We start from the raw sequence: 19,636 nt of genomic DNA on the forward strand, positions 1-19,636 counted from the left end.
AACAAAGTTTATCAACCAGGAAGCACAGGGAATCAATGTGAAATAGAAAGGGAAGCAATAATGAATATTTATATACTGGAGGAGAGGGAGGGGAGGTTAAAATAATTTCCTCTCGTTTTGGAGGGTCTTCAAGCCAGCCACTTGAAAATTTTCCTTTTTAAAAGCAGTACAGAAGACAAAGAAAGTGCAGCCTCTCGGATTGGGTGCAAACGTGAAGGGCCTCAGATAATGGCTTGTTTTGTTAAACTGAAAATAACCACACAGTAGTGTAGCCTTCCACTGCCTTGTGTGTAGGAAGTGCTTTAGCAGAGCTTGGTAGATTGCATACAGAGCAATAATAACAGTTTGGGAAGCTGGATCCTCTGTCAGCAATCATCAGCTAACTCAGGCCACTGCTGGTAACAACAGGATGGCTTCAAGCATTGCCGCTTCTGTTGTGGCTGCTAGTGGCTATGACAGCTGCTCTGGAAGAAGTCGTTGGCTTGGTTTGCTTTCCCTTACCAAGGTGATGTGGTGAAGGTTTCAAGAAAACATAAAAGGAAGAAGAAATTACAAAAATCAAGAGAACATTCCACCTTTGTTAAAAAAAAAAGCTCAAACAAAAACCCCACCACAAACATTCTGTTTTGCACAGGGTACTATCTGCTACATGGTTGGACATGTGTGTTCATTAGTGAAGACCTAATGCATAATAGTTTTGTTTGTGTGAGTGGGGGAAAAGATTAGCAATCCTTTACAATTAATGATCTCATCTGCTAGGTTAACAAAGCAGGCCTTGCGATATTTCTTATTAAAAGAAGAAATCCTTTCTTTTCCTTCCCCCAACTAAGCCAGTGCACCTTTAATGCAATGATGATATGTTAGACCCAGCAGTTGTCAAAGCATCGTATTACTGTGATGCCATAATGACACCCTGTCTCTGTAAAGTAGTCATGTTTTCTCAAATCACACGTTGCACCGTTGATTTCTGACATGACACTTCATTCAGTCACTTTCCTTTTCTTTGGCATCTCCATTCTCTGACAATAGCAGCTGGTGCCCATTTTCCTACTAAGTGATTCACATTTTGCCACTCTACTAGAGTGCAATTAGCTGAAGGAGAAAAAAAATGCTCAGTGTAAAGCAGCTCGGCTGAAATTGTTACTCAGCTCTTTATCAGGACCCAGTGAAAGTCTTGAGGTGTTTTTGTGGGCGTCGGTGCAAGAAGCAACATTTTCACTTCTTTCCACACAAACACTTTTTCCCTCTTAGGTTCAGAGAAGCAGAGTATGAGAAATCACTGGAACATGGTGCACTGTTTTCTGTCTACTGATTTTGATGTAGACCTGTGAAATGATACTGAAAGTAAGCACTGTATTTGAAAGGAAATGTGGGCTTTATAGTCAAAGCAAGGAGCTGGCTTCCATTCCTGACTCTGCTACAGACTTACTGTGTCTCTTTCATTCATTGGTTTTCATAGTTGAAGTATGAGGATAACAAGTTAAGACCTTTTTGGTTGACATCCATGTGAGTTAGGGGAATGTATCGGAGGAAAATCAGATGGATTGTACTGTTAGCGTAAAAAGTACCTAGGTGTGCAAAGTAACACCTGCCTGGCTGATGCTCCCACGTAGTAGCTGTCATTAAAAATGTCAGCTGCTAACAACCTATTCTGACATTTATGGAAATAGGGTAATTCTCTCTTCAAGAAAAGAAAAACTTCATGTGCAGGTAAAAGTGGACATTTGTGTTGGTCTGTAATAAAGGTGCTCACTCTAATTATTGTGACTAATTATTACTGTCACTGAAACCATCAGCACAGCTCTGAAGTAGTGAATGATGCTATAAGCAGAGCTTTTCCTACTTGAAAACTGAGCATGACAGAAACATGTTCACAAATTATGAAGTATTGTCATGTTATTTTGACCTCCTTTGGGTATTGGTAATAAGGAAGATGAGGGAAAAGTAGCTTTCTGAACCAGTTGCATGTATGGATGGAATATAAGGAGCTCCCAGTGGCTCGAATGGGAAGGCTTTCCGTTTTAAGGCTATATACTGTAATCAGATGCAGTTAATTTTTGCACTCCACTTGTATATTGATACTGATTTAGCCAGTGTCAGCACTGTCAATATCATTAGTAATGTGGCAGGTAGATGGAAGTACGAGTGTGATTGCATTAATAAATTCTTAATATATTCAACCTTTCATAAGCACATAGCATTACAATTTATTTGCTATTGTTTAAGACCATTTTAAAGCAGGAGTTGCATATTGAAGTGCTCTGTCTTTGTACCTTTATGCCAGCAGACACTGGCTTCAGGTCTTAAACAAAGAAGTTGTGAAGCAAATTTAGTAGAGAGATGGAGAGTCATGCTATATATTGCATTTTACTCAAGGCTTGCATGTAGCTTCTTTTGTATACGAGCACGGAAATACTTCTAGAGCCAGTTAGTTACTTTAGGGAGTTACTGAAAGGAAGGTTTACCTGAGAGCTACCAGTTGTTAGAAAACTTACCTGAGAACAGTCCAGCACAAATGGAGTTGACGCTTATTTGACTTAAAATCTAGTAAAGAAAAAAAACAACCCCACCAAGGCTTTAAAATAAATACCATACATTTTTATATGACACACGTTATTTCTATTCATAAACCTTAACTAAATTTAGATTTTTATTAATCCAAAGTGACCTAAAATTTTTGCATTAACAGCACAACGTGGAATTGGGCTGATTCTCTTTGAATGCAGATAAAGCCATCATCTTGAAAATAGCTCTTTCTGACAAAAAGGTGTTCTTTTGAAATAAAGTCTTTTTCACTACATTCCTCTTAGAGTTAATGTGAATTTTAGTGCCTCTAATTTTAGATTGAAGTGAGGTCTAGAATAAAACCCACCAGCTGACAATTGAATTTATAGATAGTTGTGAATATTTCAGGCTTGAATAATAGAGCTGTAGAATTTCAGACACAGAGAGGAAGAGAGAATTAAGCTCCAACTCTAGTTTTAGACTATAATGCAATGGTGTCTAGGAATTCTTCAGTGTAACGAGCTAAGTAGTAATTAGGAAGGAACTGAGGGAGGAATTTTACAGATCTAGCTTAGGCATTATTCCAAATGTTCAGCATGATAATGTGGTGGTGGTCCCACCTGCCATCCATATAAGGTGGCTCTTGAATTACTTTCGTTCAGATGTGGTACAGTAACGAAGGAGTGAAAGCAGTAGGTGTCTGTTGCCCACCCACAGCTAGTACCCAGCCTTGTCTCTGGTTCACCTTCTTCGGGAGATTGAGAAAGTTTTTGTTCTCAGGGTCAGGTGCTGTTGTTTTCGCTTTTCCTTGGAATGGTTAATGTTTTAATTGCATTTGTACTTTGTCGGCATGCACCAATCTAGTCTGTACTGTTTAAGCTGTAGCCAAAAGCAGCTCTACCTTGGTTAGTACCAGAAACTGCTACTCCAGAAGCTTCAGCAGACTGGCTTTAGCCTAAGCAGCACTGGTGATCAGATTTTAATGCCTGTAGAAGTGAGGTTGTATTTTGGTTCTGACCGCTTGGAGTGGGAGATATCCACTTTTGCACTGGCTAAGACAACATGCATTTGGACAGCTAGTTAATTGCAAATGGTTTTTCTGGGAAGGGATGGGGTGACATTTGAGCTCATTATTGCACAAATTAGAAAAAAAAAATAGGCAGTGGGAGTCTTAGATAGGAATGTGCCATCAAGCTGGTTATGACAGACTGTAGGCAGTGGCAGGGGCTCTTCGTGCTGTATTTTGAGACTTCATGTGTGGAGTCTTAGCAGCAGGGAGATGAAAAGAAGACCAAGTATCTGTTTAGTGAATAAAAGGACCTGAATGTTAGTGTATAGAAAAACAATGTAAAAAATAAGTTGGTAGAATGTGAAAGTTAATTGATATTTTTAATTGTAGCTGTATAAAATTCAGTGTCAAAGAAAGGGAGAGAGAGACAGAGAGACACTATGTTTTAGTACCCTAATAACTTCTAACTCTAGTCTAAGATCATAATGTATGTGAGAGCGGTCCAGTAATTATAAGGTAATAAGTGGAGTGGTGGTGTAAAGTGCTCTAAATTAAAAGGAATTCGCAGAGCTGCTGTAAGTCAGTGCCGACCCGCTTTCTTTCAAACGTTGACTTGAGAAAAGTGCTTAGCCCAGAGTGCAAGTAGAGAGACAAGAGAGAGCTATCTATTAATTACAGCACTCATTAACAGTGACGGCTACAAGGCAGCAGATGCAGAAGAAAAGGCACATGCTACTGCAGGCTGGCAAGGGGATTTCCCCCCCTCCAGTTCTTGAGGAAAGGACAACACAAGCAGGTGGTCCAGTGCAATAAGATATTTTCATTGCTTTAACCTTCTGATTTCCTTGGGTTTTTTGCTGGCACCAGATAGCTTGCTTATCCCCCCTCCCCAAATAAGCACTGATTTTAAGTTTGGAGGGTAACATTTTTGCACATCAAGCTGTTTTCCAAATTCATGTGGTGTTTGTTTTCAACAGAATATTGCAGTAAAAATCATAACAATTGAGAAGTCCTAGATAAGATCCATGGGCACTGATTTTCGGGTAAATCTCTTCCTAAGCAGGTATTTTTAATGAAGGGTCAGGCTTTGATCTCAGTTACCCTCATTGGAAAGGTAGGCAACTCTCTGGATTTATGTCTGTTTTCCATTGATGATTTTGATTCCAGATCTTGAAGTAGAAACTTATTTTTATTTTTTAAAATATGAAAAGGTAAAAAAGTGAAGACAAAATTTCAGAAAATACTTTAGAAACTTAAGTCAGTTAAATTGTCTGGACTCATGTGTTTGCTTTGAAATTGTGAACCTATAGCTCTGGTGGGTGGCCTTATGGGGTAGTTGCTTTTCTGTTGAAAATGTTTCTAGAGAAGTGCTCATAACTGTCATCTGTACTTTGGCAGCTTCTGAGAGTACTGCCAGGAAAATGCTGGGTAGGCCATTTGCTACTGTGGTCTCATAATCACAGCTGTAGAGAATGAAGATAATATCTGATTTGGCGCTTACTAATTATTATTTTTGTCCCTTGTTCTCCCTAAAATATGTTTAAAAATAAAAACTTGAGGATGGAATAGACAAAGAAGATTCCCCCACCCCCCCACAGAAAGCACTAATTTGTCGGATCAAACGTTATATGGTTTTATTTGAGGTGCTTAATTCTGAAAACATGAGAACTGAGAAGACAGAATCTTACCTTCTGAAAGAGAGAACTTCTGTCTAAAATTTCCTGATATATATTTTTTTTAATCCAAGAACGAAACATGTAAAATGTGAGATCCTATAGAGGATAAAGGCTAGAAAAAAAATGCAGCCAGAGCTGATGAACCATTTCACTTAGATTTTGTGAAAATGGAGTCCAGCCTTAATTATTTGTTAGAGTTCCCAGTTGATGTGCTACTCTGTTACTAAATAGCTATATCTAAAATAAAGCAATATTAATAAAGGAAAAAAAAGATTGTGGGAGACTTGCTCTTCAATTCTGCAATCAGATCAGTAGATGATGGATACATGTTTTAGTCAAGTGTCTTGACAAATATTACTTACAGAGCAGAACATTCATGTGATCAAATTTGGAAATACTTGTTGCTGATAATGATGGAATTTACAGAAAGAAAGTACTGATGGAAAAAGGAAGACATTTAATAGCCAAGTCATCTAATAGCATTTTTGTTTTAATTTTTTTGACTTGCTAGATGACAGGTTCAGCATTTAGAGTTGATGTGAAGTTGACAAGTAGCCTAGAGGGCAGGTGGAGGGGACAACAGTCGGATTTGGTCTCTTTAAAGTTTTTGTTTACTGCCTGTCTGGAGCTTTGACAAAGCTCTGGCATGCCCTTATGCTGATTACCTTCATGTAGAACAAGAGGTATTGACTAATAAATGAATGATGTGCAGTCCCTAACCCTTCCAGGGCAGCCTTAAAGAGCACTGTCTTTAATACACAGATTCTTCTTTCTTTCTCTCCCCACTACAGGCTTCTCTGCAGAATGTCAAGCAAAGATCGACACATTGATTCTAGCTGTTCGTCGTACATCAAGACGGAACCGTCGAGCCCTGCCTCTCTGACGGACAGCATCAACCACCACAGCCCTGGTGGCTCCTCAGACGCCAGCGGGAGCTACAGTTCCACCATGAATGGACATCAGAACGGGCTGGACTCACCTCCCCTCTACCCTTCGGCCACAGGGCTTGGGGGCAACGGGCCGGTCAGGAAACGGTATGACGACTGCTCCAGTACCATTGCTGAAGATTCACAGACCAAGTGTGAATATATGCTGAACTCGATGCCCAAAAGACTGTGTTTGGTGTGTGGTGACATTGCATCAGGATACCACTATGGAGTGGCTTCCTGCGAGGCCTGCAAGGCTTTCTTCAAGAGGACAATTCAAGGTTGGTTATTCTTTAAACTTCTTTTCTTCCTTTTGCTCAAGGTGAAATAGTACAGTCCTTGACTAAATCCTGTTAGGACTTCAGACCGTACTTTTTCATTCCTCATAGTATTTGGTCCTACAGATGTTACTCATGAAGAATCCCCTTTGGGCTTCTTCGGTAGTTCTATCATGTTAAGCCCACTGCCACATTTATTTTGATTATGAAAAACAGAAAAACACTGGAGCCATCCGGTGCATGTTCAGATTTGTTTTCTGTATGAGTTTGTCATGGATTCCCATAAATAACTGTTGCAAAGAAAACTGATTATTTTCTGAAGGTTGGCATGGACGCCTCATGAACACACCTTGTAGCTGGCACACAGGGATCATGCCTGGGTTTTACGCCTAGTTACACCACTACCATACTCAAATTGTTACTGAAATCCGGTTTATTTTTGTTAAAGCACCAGCACATGCAAGATTGGAAGAAAATGCAGTGGTGTAGTGCTTTGTGCATATCATTTTATTAATAACGGGTCTTTCACCCATATGATACACAATGACCTTAAACAGGTTCAACAAGTATCTGTAAGATCACATTCCAAGGTAAGTTGGCAGCTTTTGGTCTTTACCCAGAACTTTGTACTAATCTGCACTTGATGCCTGTTACAAATACACCACATATTTTGGCATACATTAGTACGAACGGGATAATTTGCATGACCACTTGTTCTAGCTTCAGAACCAAAGAAGACAAAAAAACCCTTCTGCTTTGATTTAGATATTGTCCTTTCAAGTAAAATTGAAGGTGCTTTATTTAAAGAACATGAAGCCAAGCTTGGCCTCTACAGGAATATAGTGTCACATTAAATTAAATTCAAACTTCAGAGACTAAAATTAGGTTGCTAAGTCCAAATTTAAGCTCCTTGATAAAACCTGCTTGGTTTTCGTAGATATTGAGCACCTGGAATTCTCAGGAAAGACAATGCAATCTGGTGGTATACTTTCCTTTTTAGAAATGAGTTGTGTTAAGAAGCATAAAGTTAGTTTCAGTCTGTAATTTCACATAACCCAAAATTTGAAACATTTGGTCAAGATTTCTCAAATAGAGTGCTTCCATATTTAATGGAAAAATAAGAAGGAAAAATTAATGTTAGTTTAATTTTTTATTGCTGAGGCAATGGCCATTTTATTCTTCTCACATCCATTTTACTACTGAGGGATTTGTCCCATCTGCCAGCATGAAGTACCCATTTATGATGGCCATATAGCCACTAAAAAGAGATGTTAGACTTCAGTTGTTTAATGGAGCTGAGTGTTACAAAGTTAGAAACCAGTAAACAAACGTACCTGTGAAGATTCTTAGTGGACTGGGTTCCTATGTAAAATGAGTGCATATGCAGAAACAGTATGCTCATTTCAAGTCTTTATTTTGGAAAAAGTAAACAAAGAGGTAGGTAATTTCACTTGACCTTCAAGAACATTTTCAGAAAAGCTCAAAAAATGTTTCCACTGAAGCAGTTTGGTTTTTCTGGTTGCTAAACTTCAGGCACCAACTTCAACTAGCAACTCTGTTTTTATAAATGGTATTTAATTGCTGTGCAATAGCTGTTCTACAGAACTGAATTGATGCACGATTATTTTAGTTGTATTTTGAGCATGAAAGAATGCCACAGAAACATTAACTGATTGAAGTGTTGACTTCTGTCAGTAATTGGTAGCCTGCAATTTTACACCGCACCACAGACAGCAAGTTTCTGGGCTTGGAAGCACAAGACAGGGACGTCATTCTCCAGATTAGCAACCTGGACTTGGCCACACAGCTCAAGTTAGAACTGGCAGCTGTGCAGAAACTCTCAGTACGGTTAGAGCAATAGCTGCATCAGCAGGTGACTGCTGTAAAGACAAAAAAAAAAAAAAAATTGCAGTAAGGCAAAACCAAGCGTCGAATGGAAAAGCAATAATGAAGAAACTAAGAATAGGAAGTATGTTACCATCATAATGTCATGGTAGCATCTTCAGTAATGGTGCTGACTAAACTGGCACAACTACTAAGAGTTTTCGGATACCATCCAAAATAATGGGAGTTACTTTGGTGAATCAAACCATGGGTTGTGGTAGGTGGCCAGAAGTATATAAGAAAAAAAAAAAAGTATTCCTCATGTTTTGAATGGGCAAATTCTACCTTTAAGCTTGCATGAAGAATAGTTCTCCTGAGGTGTGTGTTGTTTGGGTGGTTTTTTTTTGTTGTTGTTGTTGTTTGTTTTTGCTTTAAATGGTAGAATTTAGTCCCAGTGTTCCTAGAGGTTGTTCTTCCCTGTGCCATTTAACTTCGTGGTCCACATCGCATTCATTCTCTGCTTGTTTTTAAGATGAGTTGATTATTGCATAACTGCAAATAAGAAAACAAGAAAACAGAAAAAACCCCAAGGAATTTATAAATACAGAACAGTAAACTAGACTACCTGAAGAGGCAAATATTGTAACTGTGCGTATGTAAGGATGACATACTTTGGCTCAAAGATTTGCTTATTTTAAATGCTAATAATTTAATTGTGATGGGTACTTAATTATAGATTCAGTGAAAAAGGATGTTTGACTTCCCAAACCTTTCTTGTTTATCATTCATGAGTTACTAAATTAGCTCAGACTTGTAGAATCTAAGCGCTACTCCTCTTGAAGCCACGAGCAAAACTGCCCTGACTTGAGTTGAGAGCAAGGCTGAGCTGATAAAGTTACATTATGAAGCACATCTTGTGTTCATGTCAGGCCTGATGTCCTTTCCACTAAGTCAATGGGAGTCTTTCCATTCTTTCCATTTCAAAGGAGTCTTGAAATCTCAGTAGGTGAAAGCTACAGGCAGCTGTTCAGAGAGCCAGCACAGTATCTGTACACCACCACCTTCTTACGTAAGGCAGAAGTGAAGTGCCTCACAGGATACCTGGTAGTCCCTTATGCGAGGCAAATTTCACTCTAATGTAGAGTATACACCTGTTTTTAAGGGTAAAGGAGATTGTCATTCCCCTTCAGATGACAGCAATTTAGTCTAAAAGATGCCCACTCCTGGATGATGGATTTCTCCTCCTCTTCTTCCTGCCTCTTGCAATCCCTCCTATTTTTCTTAAAAGTAAAGAGCTTAAATGAACCCTGTCTTGAATTATAGGTAGGAGTAATTTTGTCTTTTTTTAATATATATTCACAGAAATACAGTTGGGGCTGTGGTAAAGAGTGCATAGATTATGATAAAAATCAATAATAATATTAGAAAGAAATAGAAACAAGAAATTACCTGCCTAAAAAACTAAAACAAAACCTACCAAAAAACCAGCTCAATATATAAAATCAGTGTCTTCTTGGGTCATAGTAGAATCTAATGACATTCTGCCTCCTTTTGTGACGTATAAGGGATGGGAGAACTGGATGTTCTCTCTGCTCAGCCTAATACTCACTCAGCTGCAACTCTCAGTTTGCTTCTGGGATAATATACGTGGTGGCTGATTGCAAATGTCTCACAGAAACACATACACAGCCAAATCTCCCCAAAATTGGCTTAACATCAGGGATAGTAGAAAATAGCAATGTCTAAAAATAGTTACAGGTCCATTGATTTCTAGGGTATCTCCACAGTTGTTGCTGTGCACTGTATTATCTTGAAAACTCCAAGCTTTCATTAAAAGAGAGTAAAAAAGGTTTTTCAGTTGTCAGCTGGGTGCAAAGTCTTGTGTTCAGCACAGAAGTCTTCTACTTACTAGATATTTTGTAGTGAATTTTCAATGTAAATACATTTCTCCATTTTTATTTGCTCAGTTATCATAAAGACTGGTAAGTACACATTTTGCATTAATATGTAATCACTCAGTGCCTGTAACTTAAAAATTTCTGCAGATGGATTGAAATGGTATCCTTGCTTTCAGTAGAAGGATGATTCAAAGACAGTTTACCATTTTGTTTTATTTTAGCCTTCATCTTTCTAAAACAATGGCCTGCATCTAGACAACTTTTGTCCTCTCTCCTTCCAAATCTTCAGGACTATCCTCTTTGGACTCTTTAAACTAGTGTGAAAAGGCAGTGTGAAAAGCCTTGGTATTGATATGTTGCCTTCCTGGTAAGGGTTGTTGCAAAAGTGTCAGAGCTTGCTTACTTATTTCCTTGGACAGCATTTGAATTTTCCCCATAAAAGCTAAAATATTTTGCATTCAATAGTGCTTGTACTTCTTGAGCTTTGGTTTTCTGTTTATATGTTTATTTTTCAAGGAAAACCTGTTGGATGAACAGTATTGAGACAGCAGTCTTCTGTTTGTATGCAGGGTGAATAAAGCAATAGGTAGTAAGAAGCCCTGCAATCATACCCTTACTGTCTCATTTAAGAGGTTTATCCCTGAGAGTTGTCGCCTGTCCATGTCTCCTAACAGAAAAAATTCCATCCTGGGAATACTGTTGTCTTTTTGGTCATTACGTGAACTAGACCAAGTCTCCTATCTCATTTTATACTGATCACCTTAAGAGCTTTCAGCTCTACAGTTCTGCAGTAATGGAGTGCCTATGGTCTTCAAAGCCTGCCCAAACTAGGAGCTAGATTAAACCACTTTATACTTTGTTCACCCTTTTGGTTACTTCAGGTTGTTTTTAATCCCTTCAGTGTTCAGGTTTTTCAGCCCTAGAGTATTTACCCATTACTGACCCAATTTGATCTGTGAATGTATAAACACTTAGAGTAAATATGTTGTGGGGTTTTTTTTTGTTTTGTTTTAATCAGGAAGTTTTAATGAGGAAAGTTAGAACTAGCTATGTAACGTCAGATAAGGTGACATTTAAAATGGGCAACATAAAGTTAGGTTCGAAGTTGCACTTGACTGAAGTGGTTTCCAAAGGTTAATTTGCATCTCTCAAAGCTGACTCCTGTAATACTGCACATCATTTCTGTGGAGGAAATGAAAGCAAATTAAGTAAGATTTTATGGCTTTTCAGCATCTTTACTGGTAGCTAAGGTTATAGTTTTTTATCAAAAGATAGGGTGGCAGCTTGCATCTTGGTGCAATAGTCTGTGGGCCTTGGCTCTGGTGCAAAGATGGCAGTCCTCCAGTGAACCTAACACTAAATGTCACCTGAATCTATCATTACCTGATTAAATCATTCACCTTCCTTATATAAGTGAAAGTCTGCGCATCAGCATTTCTTTCAAAGAATATTTTAAGCAAGCAATGATAGATATCTTCCCTTTTCCCCTGATTTCTCTCTGCCTATGGGCCAACCAAACTAGGGAGCAAGTATTTTTAATTCCTTCCAACATGTCTTTTAATCCTGTCATAATGTCATTGTGTAACTATGGCAGCCAAACAAGATGACACAATAAAATATAAACACGCTGAAATCTGAGAACCAGAGAGAAGTTTAAAAGTGTACAGATGGTTTTATCCTTTTTATTATCTCTACTTTCCATACAGCCTTGTAAATTATATGCTGCTTTTAGATTATTAGGGAGTAAGAATGAGCATCCTGATTTGTGCATGGCTATTCTGAACCCATCAGAAAGACTCGGAGAGAGGTGTGGTTTACAAATAATACTCGTACAGTGATATGTATCAATGCCACTATAATTACATCTGGAATTCTATTTGTTATAAACATCTCTGAAAGCTTCCAGCCCACTTCTGAAGCTCTGTCTACTTTGAAACTAGAGATACGTGAAGTCTCAGCTAGCAAATGATTTATTTTAATGTTTCTGTAACTTTTTTAATGGCTTTTTTTTTTTTACTGCTGTGAAAGTCATTTGGTTTGCAACTTCACAGACTGAGATATTCTGTGTGCTCATACACAATGACAAATTTCCATGGTACGTTGGTAGGATGTATCAAAATCAAGTAGGGACAAAATGTAGATGGTTCACTCTTTCTAACTTGGACAACTCTTCAGTGACTCCAGGCTGCAGGGATCCATTGTATTTGTGTCTTCAAAGCATTGATTCTCTCTGAAGATGACCTAAATGCCCTTCATTTCTGTTGAAGATACAGAAGTTGACTCCAGTGGGAATCAGAGATAGTTGGGCCCTTACAGGTCTTATTGAACATCCCTAATGTCAGCCTCATATTGTAAATTATGGTGGTTTTTCTGATGCTGGAAACCCGTCTACATAAAGTTAGAGGCTGATGCAAAAATGTCATGCAGTCAGGCCAGCCAGCATCACCTTTACAGTTTCATTTTAAATCTCCATTCATGTTGCTTTCCAGGAGTAAAAGAAAAAGAAATAAAAAATACAGTTTAGGAGTTCTAAGTGCATTGTAGTTCAGTAATATAGTACCCTGGCTTCTATTAAGTAACTCGACATAGTGATTTAATTTAAAATGTACTTTTAAGCTGGCTGTGTCCCTCTGTCAAATAGCATCTTACACTGTAGAGTTATTTAAAAACTAGCTGCTTCTCTGGAGTTTCTTATTGTAGCAGGAAAGGCAACACAAGCAACAGAGGCGTAAGCATAATCCTTCATACGTGGTCCTATAATCTTAAAAAATTATTTGAGGTGTTTAGGAACCAAATTTTCAAACGTTCCATAACTCTGTGTGCAATATTGTTTCTGTAGTCATCTGGGTGAAAAACTGTGAATACAGTCAACTTCAGACTTAATCAGCTCTAGATGACATGTAGCAGAATTCATAGGTCTATAATTCATAGAGCTATCTACAGTACCAGCTGAATCAGTCTAAGGATTCGTCAGCCAAAACTGGATTCCGTTAGGTTCAAGTCCAACCTCATTGCAACCTGACCCAATTTCTGAAACCTTATGGATAATAGTACTTTCACTTGTGAAAATATTTACTCATACTTAAATTCAGTTGAGTCTGACTGCAAAGTAGAGAACAGAGTCTGCAAGAACTGAAACTTCAACCCAAGAGAAAATATTTTTACTTTCCTCAGTTCAGCTTCGCTAAGACCTATGAACATCAAATACGTTTTTAAGTCCACCTGGGACTTTTTCTCTATCCTTCTTTTCCTAAGTTAACCTGTTACTCTCTTATTTCTAACAGCACCTACTTCTCAGTTTCTCAGGAACATTTCTTTTCTGTTCTGGTTGGATTAAATATCACGGTGTGACCTAACGTAGCATAATTCACTCTCTGTGTTGGCTTAGATTCTCCTGCCTCTCTTTCTAAGGCTTCTTTTTTATTAATTCCCAGAAGACCTACAGCTGTAATCCTGGCTACTTTTCATTTTGCAGAGTTTTCATGCATGCCAGTCCACAGACAAGCAAGTGTATTCCTTTGGGTCTGTCACCCAGGAAAACAGGGAATAAAGGTGGTAACTGGGGCAAACTTTACTGCAGAAGGACTTAAATTCAGTGATACAGTAGCCTCTATTAAGAATAAAGAGAACACTTGCTTTTTAAATATGAGTTTTTGAAAAAAGGTATTGGGTTACAGAAGCTCAAAAAGAAAGTTTGGGAGAAAAATGGCACATTATTTGAATATAAATAGAGAGATACTGAAATACAATTTCATGAGCAGATTATAGCATAAAATCACTCACTACATTGATGAAATAATTAATTCTCACCTGTTGGTTTGCCTTTTTTTAAATTCTAGACCTCCATTCCTACACAGTAAAAGTTTCAATACTGATACCTTCAGCATTCCTCCTGCTTTTGTAAGTGGCTCATGGCTACTCTTTCCCAATACATTTTTACCCTGTATCTCAGTCATGTCTTTCACTTGTCCAAAGATCATCTGAGCATATTCCAATAGCTCATAGCAGTCCTTTTACATCTTCAGTGTTACAATATCAAATGTCACAGTGTGAAAAGGGATATAAACCTGCTGCTAAGAATTGCTGTCTGCAGCTTCTATTCTTGTCAGTATTTCTGGAAGAGAGACCCCTGTTTCAGCCTGTCCCACAGACTGGGGCCAGTTTCTAGAGCCAGATTTGCACTCTTGATATCTGTGAAGTTCTAAAGTTGTAACTCTTGATGACAGTAACTTCATTTGAGACAAGATGCCAAGGCATAAGGCCCAGTGCTTTCAGTGGCCTCTTCTTAGTCTTGGTTCCCACTCCTCCTCTTCTGTTACCTTGAGTGTTGCTGTCACTTCTGTGCAAGGGATGTCCAAAATGGTCTCAAGAATCTTGGCTAAGTCCAGTTGATTGCCTGGCTTGTAAAGCCATCGAGTAAGTCCGTGTACAGTTAAAACTGTACTATGAGTCTACAGCTCGTTCAGGTAACCTCCAAACCTCTTCTGTGAGATGAAAAAAGCTGTGTCTTGGCACACTTATCCTTGAGCTGTGTATAAAGGTCTGACATTCTGAAGCATCTAAAAACCAGAGAGCTGGTTACACAGGGTAAGTTTTAGCCGTTCACCTGCTATCTCAAGATCAAATGGCATCATATTTTTAGTGAGTCAGTTGCTCTTAATAGGCACAGTGTGTTAGAAACATTTTCTCATCTTTGGCTAAGATAATAAAATTTAACAAATTAGTAGAAAAAAGGAACTGTTTTTAAATAAACATTCCTCAGTGCATGAGGAGAGGAAAGGGACTCAGGCTGGCATAAATACCATTGTATTATTATAGCACAGGACAATGTGTTTGGGGAGTGAAGATCTGACATACATTTTTACGTCATACTAATTTACATTACTCAGCCCTTTAACTGCCAAACTGTAAAAGTCCATTACACCACTGAAAGGAATATAGAAATTATCCCCTGGCACTTCAGGCAGGAGTTTTGTGTATACACTGTTACTCTATCAGCCAGTTAGCTGCATGATTCTATTAAGGAGTAAGTGAGAAAATTACATTGCCTGCAAACTAATTGTACAAAAGACTCTGAAATAAGTAATCAGAGCCCAGTCCTTTCTGAAAACCAGCCAGGAGATATTATAAATTGCTCGATCGTTCTTGTCAGCCCAGTTTAAAGACTCAAAGCTGCCATGTTGATTTTGCTCACTCTATAACACAGCTACCTCTCCAACTGTTGACAGGACTGGGCAAACTCATCTTATACCCTTGCTAGCTGCTCAGTTTCAGCCTCTAGCATTGTGCAGTAGACAAGTAAATGGTAGAGCTTCCTTCTGAATCTTTCTCATTGAAATAAAATGCAGATCTGAGCATTCTGAAAGGATGTAGCGTACCTATGAAATTGTACAGATTCCCAAACACTTCTTAAAATAATCTGTTTCTTTATATTTAGTGTATAGAAGTAAATAAGAAATTATGAGAGCTCTGAGGACCTGCAATGTGCAGCAAATTTAGGTTTACCAAAAATATATCCACGTATACTTTGAGTGCTAGGTAAAACGCATTTTGAGTATGATACATATCCAGGTACATACCCATTACAAAATTCCATTGGGTTTTTTTCTTTAAGCAAAGCTCACTGACAGAAATGAACTTTATCTGTGGGAATATTTGCATTAATATGTGAAGTGGTGACAAAACGTTCATTTCCTTGAACTCTTACTGCAGTCTAGCCATATTCTAAAATGCTGAAACACTTTGGGAGAACCACCTATGGCCATTGGTAAGATACGGATTTTTGCTGCATCAACAAATCCAGTTACTGTGACTCTGCTGAGTTCATTGGAGAAGCTCTTTTCAACATCTTCCAAGTTTATTTTCTATCATCAAAAATTAAGGTTGAACATCTGCTGTAAAATATAATACATTAAAATAAAGCAGCTTAAATTGATAGGAGAAGATTCCCCCTCTAAGCGAACGTACTGGGATCTAAGTGACTAGAATAATAGTTCATTTCAGAGTTCTTTAGGTGGCAGGAATTTGCAGGAAAAATAAGTTACGTTGTCTGTGCATTGTGCACAAAACTGAAATACCACGGTATGGGTTAGAAATGTCTACTTAGGGAAAAAAGCAATCTTGCTTACATTTTTCTGGTTTTGAATACTACTTTTTGGTGTCAACATCTACACCTTTGTTATCTCTGCCTTTGCGTAAGGGCTCTGGCTCTAGTGGGAGCGCTCCACTTGCCTTGGTACAGAGCTTTGCTGCTTGAAGTTGTGTGTTGTATTCTCAGTCTTATTTTTGATCAAGATTGTTTCTGACCTTGTGCAAAGGTATCTTTGATCTTGTGCAAAGCATTTCTTATTCCGTGTTTTTGTTTTGTTTTGTTTTGTTTTTTAAATAGGGGTGGTAATACATTTATTCCTGTAATATGATGATGTTAATTATATAAAATTAATGAAAGGCTTTGAAGGTCTCCCCACGCAGTGGTGGTGCCTCACTAAGAATACCTTGTTAGACTATGAGAGGATAATGTGAATCTTTTTTTAAGCTTGCCCTTACCATCCTTTCCTAAGCATCCTTCCAGAAGTGTTATTTCCTAACTTTGCTAATGCATATCGGAAAGATGTTTTGCAGGAACAGTTGTGCTGCGTTTCCTACCCACCGTATCCTTCAGTTTCCTAAATACCTTTCTTCTCAGGAGCTAAGGAAGGGCATGAGGACTAAACTGAAGTTTGAGTTTTGTCAACAAGAACCATTAGCATTCAGCCATACCAAGATTTCTTTTATGCTCCAGAATTGCTAAGTCAGTCATGCAGCAATGTTCAGGAGGAAGAAAGCCCGCAAAGGCCTGAAAAGGTTGTGCAAAGTATGCTGGTTGTATTGGCAGAATATACATTCTACAATGCAGATGTCCTTTATCAGAAATACTTAACCAATTTTCAATAGATGTAAGTAGTTTAAGTATTACTTCCTCTTGAATTAGCAGTTGCTGAGCATTTGAGTCTTTGTGCAATCCTGCAATCCACTAATGTGATATTTAATGAGGAGACATCAGTCTGGAGAAAGGTAGTCAATATAAATCAGTGTTTACAAAGTGTGATTAACTCTGAAATATTTCATCAGTGCTGTGGTCCCAGGCAGGCTCTATGCTAATTATTAGAACCTGTGCATGTTTCAGGGGACTTTGACGGACCCTGAGTGCAGCAAACATGGAGCAGCAAAATTGCAATTATGCTCGGACTGTCTCTGATGACAATTTATGCATTTGGTGTGATGACCCTTGCTTCCCAAGAGGGCAATAAACAGAATGCATTTTCATTAAGATACTAATGCACTTAATCACAGGGGGAAGGGGTTAGAAAGTAAAGAAATACCTTTAAAGCAAGATGTGACAGGCTGATGGGGGAGATACTTTATTTAAAAGTCAGTTTCCTGGTGAAACTTCTGACTGCTACGAAGTCTGTCATACTGAATGTGGTCATGGGCAATAGGATGCATGGCTGGGCAGATGAATGAGCTGAGCTAAGCTGTTTTGTGAAAAGTGCAGTGGTACTAGGGCAAAAGAGAACAGATGTTCTCCGATTTGGACTTGGATACACAAAGATGTGATTCGAAAAAATGTAAAGAAAGTTACTCGTATGTATTTTACCCATTAATTTTCAGGGTTGGGTTTTTTTCTTATTTTTGAGGATAAATAAGATGTGCTAAGCAGTAACAAAAAAAATTGAGACACTGCTTTGCCCAGGAGGGCTCACATTTAAGGATCTAGCTTATTCTAGGCCTTAGGGAGAGTTGAGGGAGTCGGAGGCAAGCATCTCCCCAGTTTTTGTTATTCCGTCAGCTTGGTAGGAATGATCTTATTTCTGATGCCTCTCAGTACAACAACTCTGTCTATAGAGAGAAGGGGACATGTCCTGGCTGAGAGATCTGACCTGGCAGCTGTAGAATGTGCTAGATGTGGTGCAAGCAATGCCAGTGAGCCCTGCCTGAGACACTGTGCCTGCTGCTGTGGAAGGAGAAGGGTGAAGCTCTCTAGTACCTGTTACAGTAGATTGTGCAATAAAGCATGACAGTCTCCTTTTCATATTCTAGACAAAGAAAGACTGATGAAATTGGTGGGAAAAAAGGAAATGAAGAGTGCTCAGGCTAGAAGCCTAGGCATGTGGCTTGGTACAGACAGTAAATGACAAAATTTCCTCCTCCTACCAGAGGAATAACCTACATGAAGGATTTTGCTAGGGACTGTGTATGGAGCCAGACACAGACCCATGTTAATTGTAGGTTTGTATTTTTTTTTCCATATAGCTGTCTAGAGTTAAAGGATGAGCTTTTTGACTTTTTTTTTTTAACTTGGCTTTTTATTTTTACTTCAAGGTGTTCCCTTTCTATAGCACTGTGTTCTCTTCCTATATATTCCAAGATTAACCACAACAGCGATTGTATGAGTACTTTGTATGTCCATTGTGTTGGTTAGTCAGTGATTCTGAATACCTCTCTTTTCCTGTACTTTCTATTACAGGTAACATAGAATACAGCTGCCCAGCAACGAATGAATGTGAAATCACAAAGCGCAGACGCAAGTCCTGCCAAGCCTGCCGCTTCATGAAGTGTCTAAAAGTTGGCATGCTGAAAGAAGGTAAGACTGATCAAGTCAATATGTGTATCTCTGCAAATGCATGCGACAATTGTAAGGCAATCAGGAAAGACGAGAGATCGGTGAGTGCACTCATCAGTTATTGTAAAGGCAATTTTCATGTATACTTGCTCTTCCTGACAGTCTGTTTCTAAGGTATGGAATCACAGTGCATCTACATAGAGTACATCTTCTCTGGAATATTTCTAACTATGTGTAGTACAGCAAAATGTACCCCAGCATTCAGTCTCCTTCAGTAGGTAACTAATAGAATAATCTTCAGAATATATCCTCTCATTTTCCTTAACACTTTAACGTAATTAATTGTCACAGATTTATTTCCTCCATTCCTTATCCACTGTTAGTCTGTCCCATTTCTGGCAGAAACACACACTGCCTTCTTTTTCCAATTTTTACTCAGTCTTCATTTCATCAGGACAAACAGAATTACTTCTTAATTAAGCAAGTATAAATATTGAGTATGTCTACTGAAGTTACTGTAACTACACTGGAGCAAAAAATGGCATACAGAAGAGGAGAATCCACCTGCCTCTTTTTTTTATCTTTTTAAAGCATGTGAGAACCCCTGCCCTTTACTTGTAAGTATATGTTGAGTGTTTTAATTTATCCGTTACATTTTGAAGATATTGAAGAACAGGTAAATATAAGAAAACGCTTCTAAGAAACAGTACTATCTCACCTGGAACCTGATTCATCTATGTTACAGAAACAGGCAATTCCTTAAATCTTGGTCACCTGCTATGTGCTTCTCTTGCTGTTAATGTATATACAAAAATACACTTTTATGTGTGGGTATTACATATGTTATTATTGTAGTGCACTGTTACCACCAAGACAGAATAACAGATGATGTCATAGACTCCTGAGCTAGATAACATT

The 19,636-nt window shown here is 38.4% G+C and overlaps 1 protein-coding gene across 31 annotated transcripts in view; it reads left to right on the forward strand.

Annotated features, from left to right (window-relative positions):
- ESRRG (estrogen related receptor gamma) overlaps positions 1-19,636 on the forward strand; it is a 404,960-nt gene that overhangs the window by 269,161 nt on the left and 116,163 nt on the right. For all 31 annotated transcript variants that reach the window (XM_075088879.1, XM_075088866.1, XM_075088864.1 and 28 more), the window contains 2 exons: positions 5,982-6,397; positions 18,623-18,739. In XM_075088879.1, the coding sequence (XP_074944980.1) occupies positions 5,982-6,397; positions 18,623-18,739 (533 nt within the window). The remainder of the gene's footprint in view (positions 1-5,981; positions 6,398-18,622; positions 18,740-19,636) is intronic.

This window comes from Phalacrocorax aristotelis, chromosome 3 (genome assembly GCF_949628215.1).
Source record: "Phalacrocorax aristotelis chromosome 3, bGulAri2.1, whole genome shotgun sequence".
In the NCBI taxonomy this organism is placed as follows: Eukaryota; Metazoa; Chordata; class Aves; order Suliformes; family Phalacrocoracidae; genus Phalacrocorax; species Phalacrocorax aristotelis.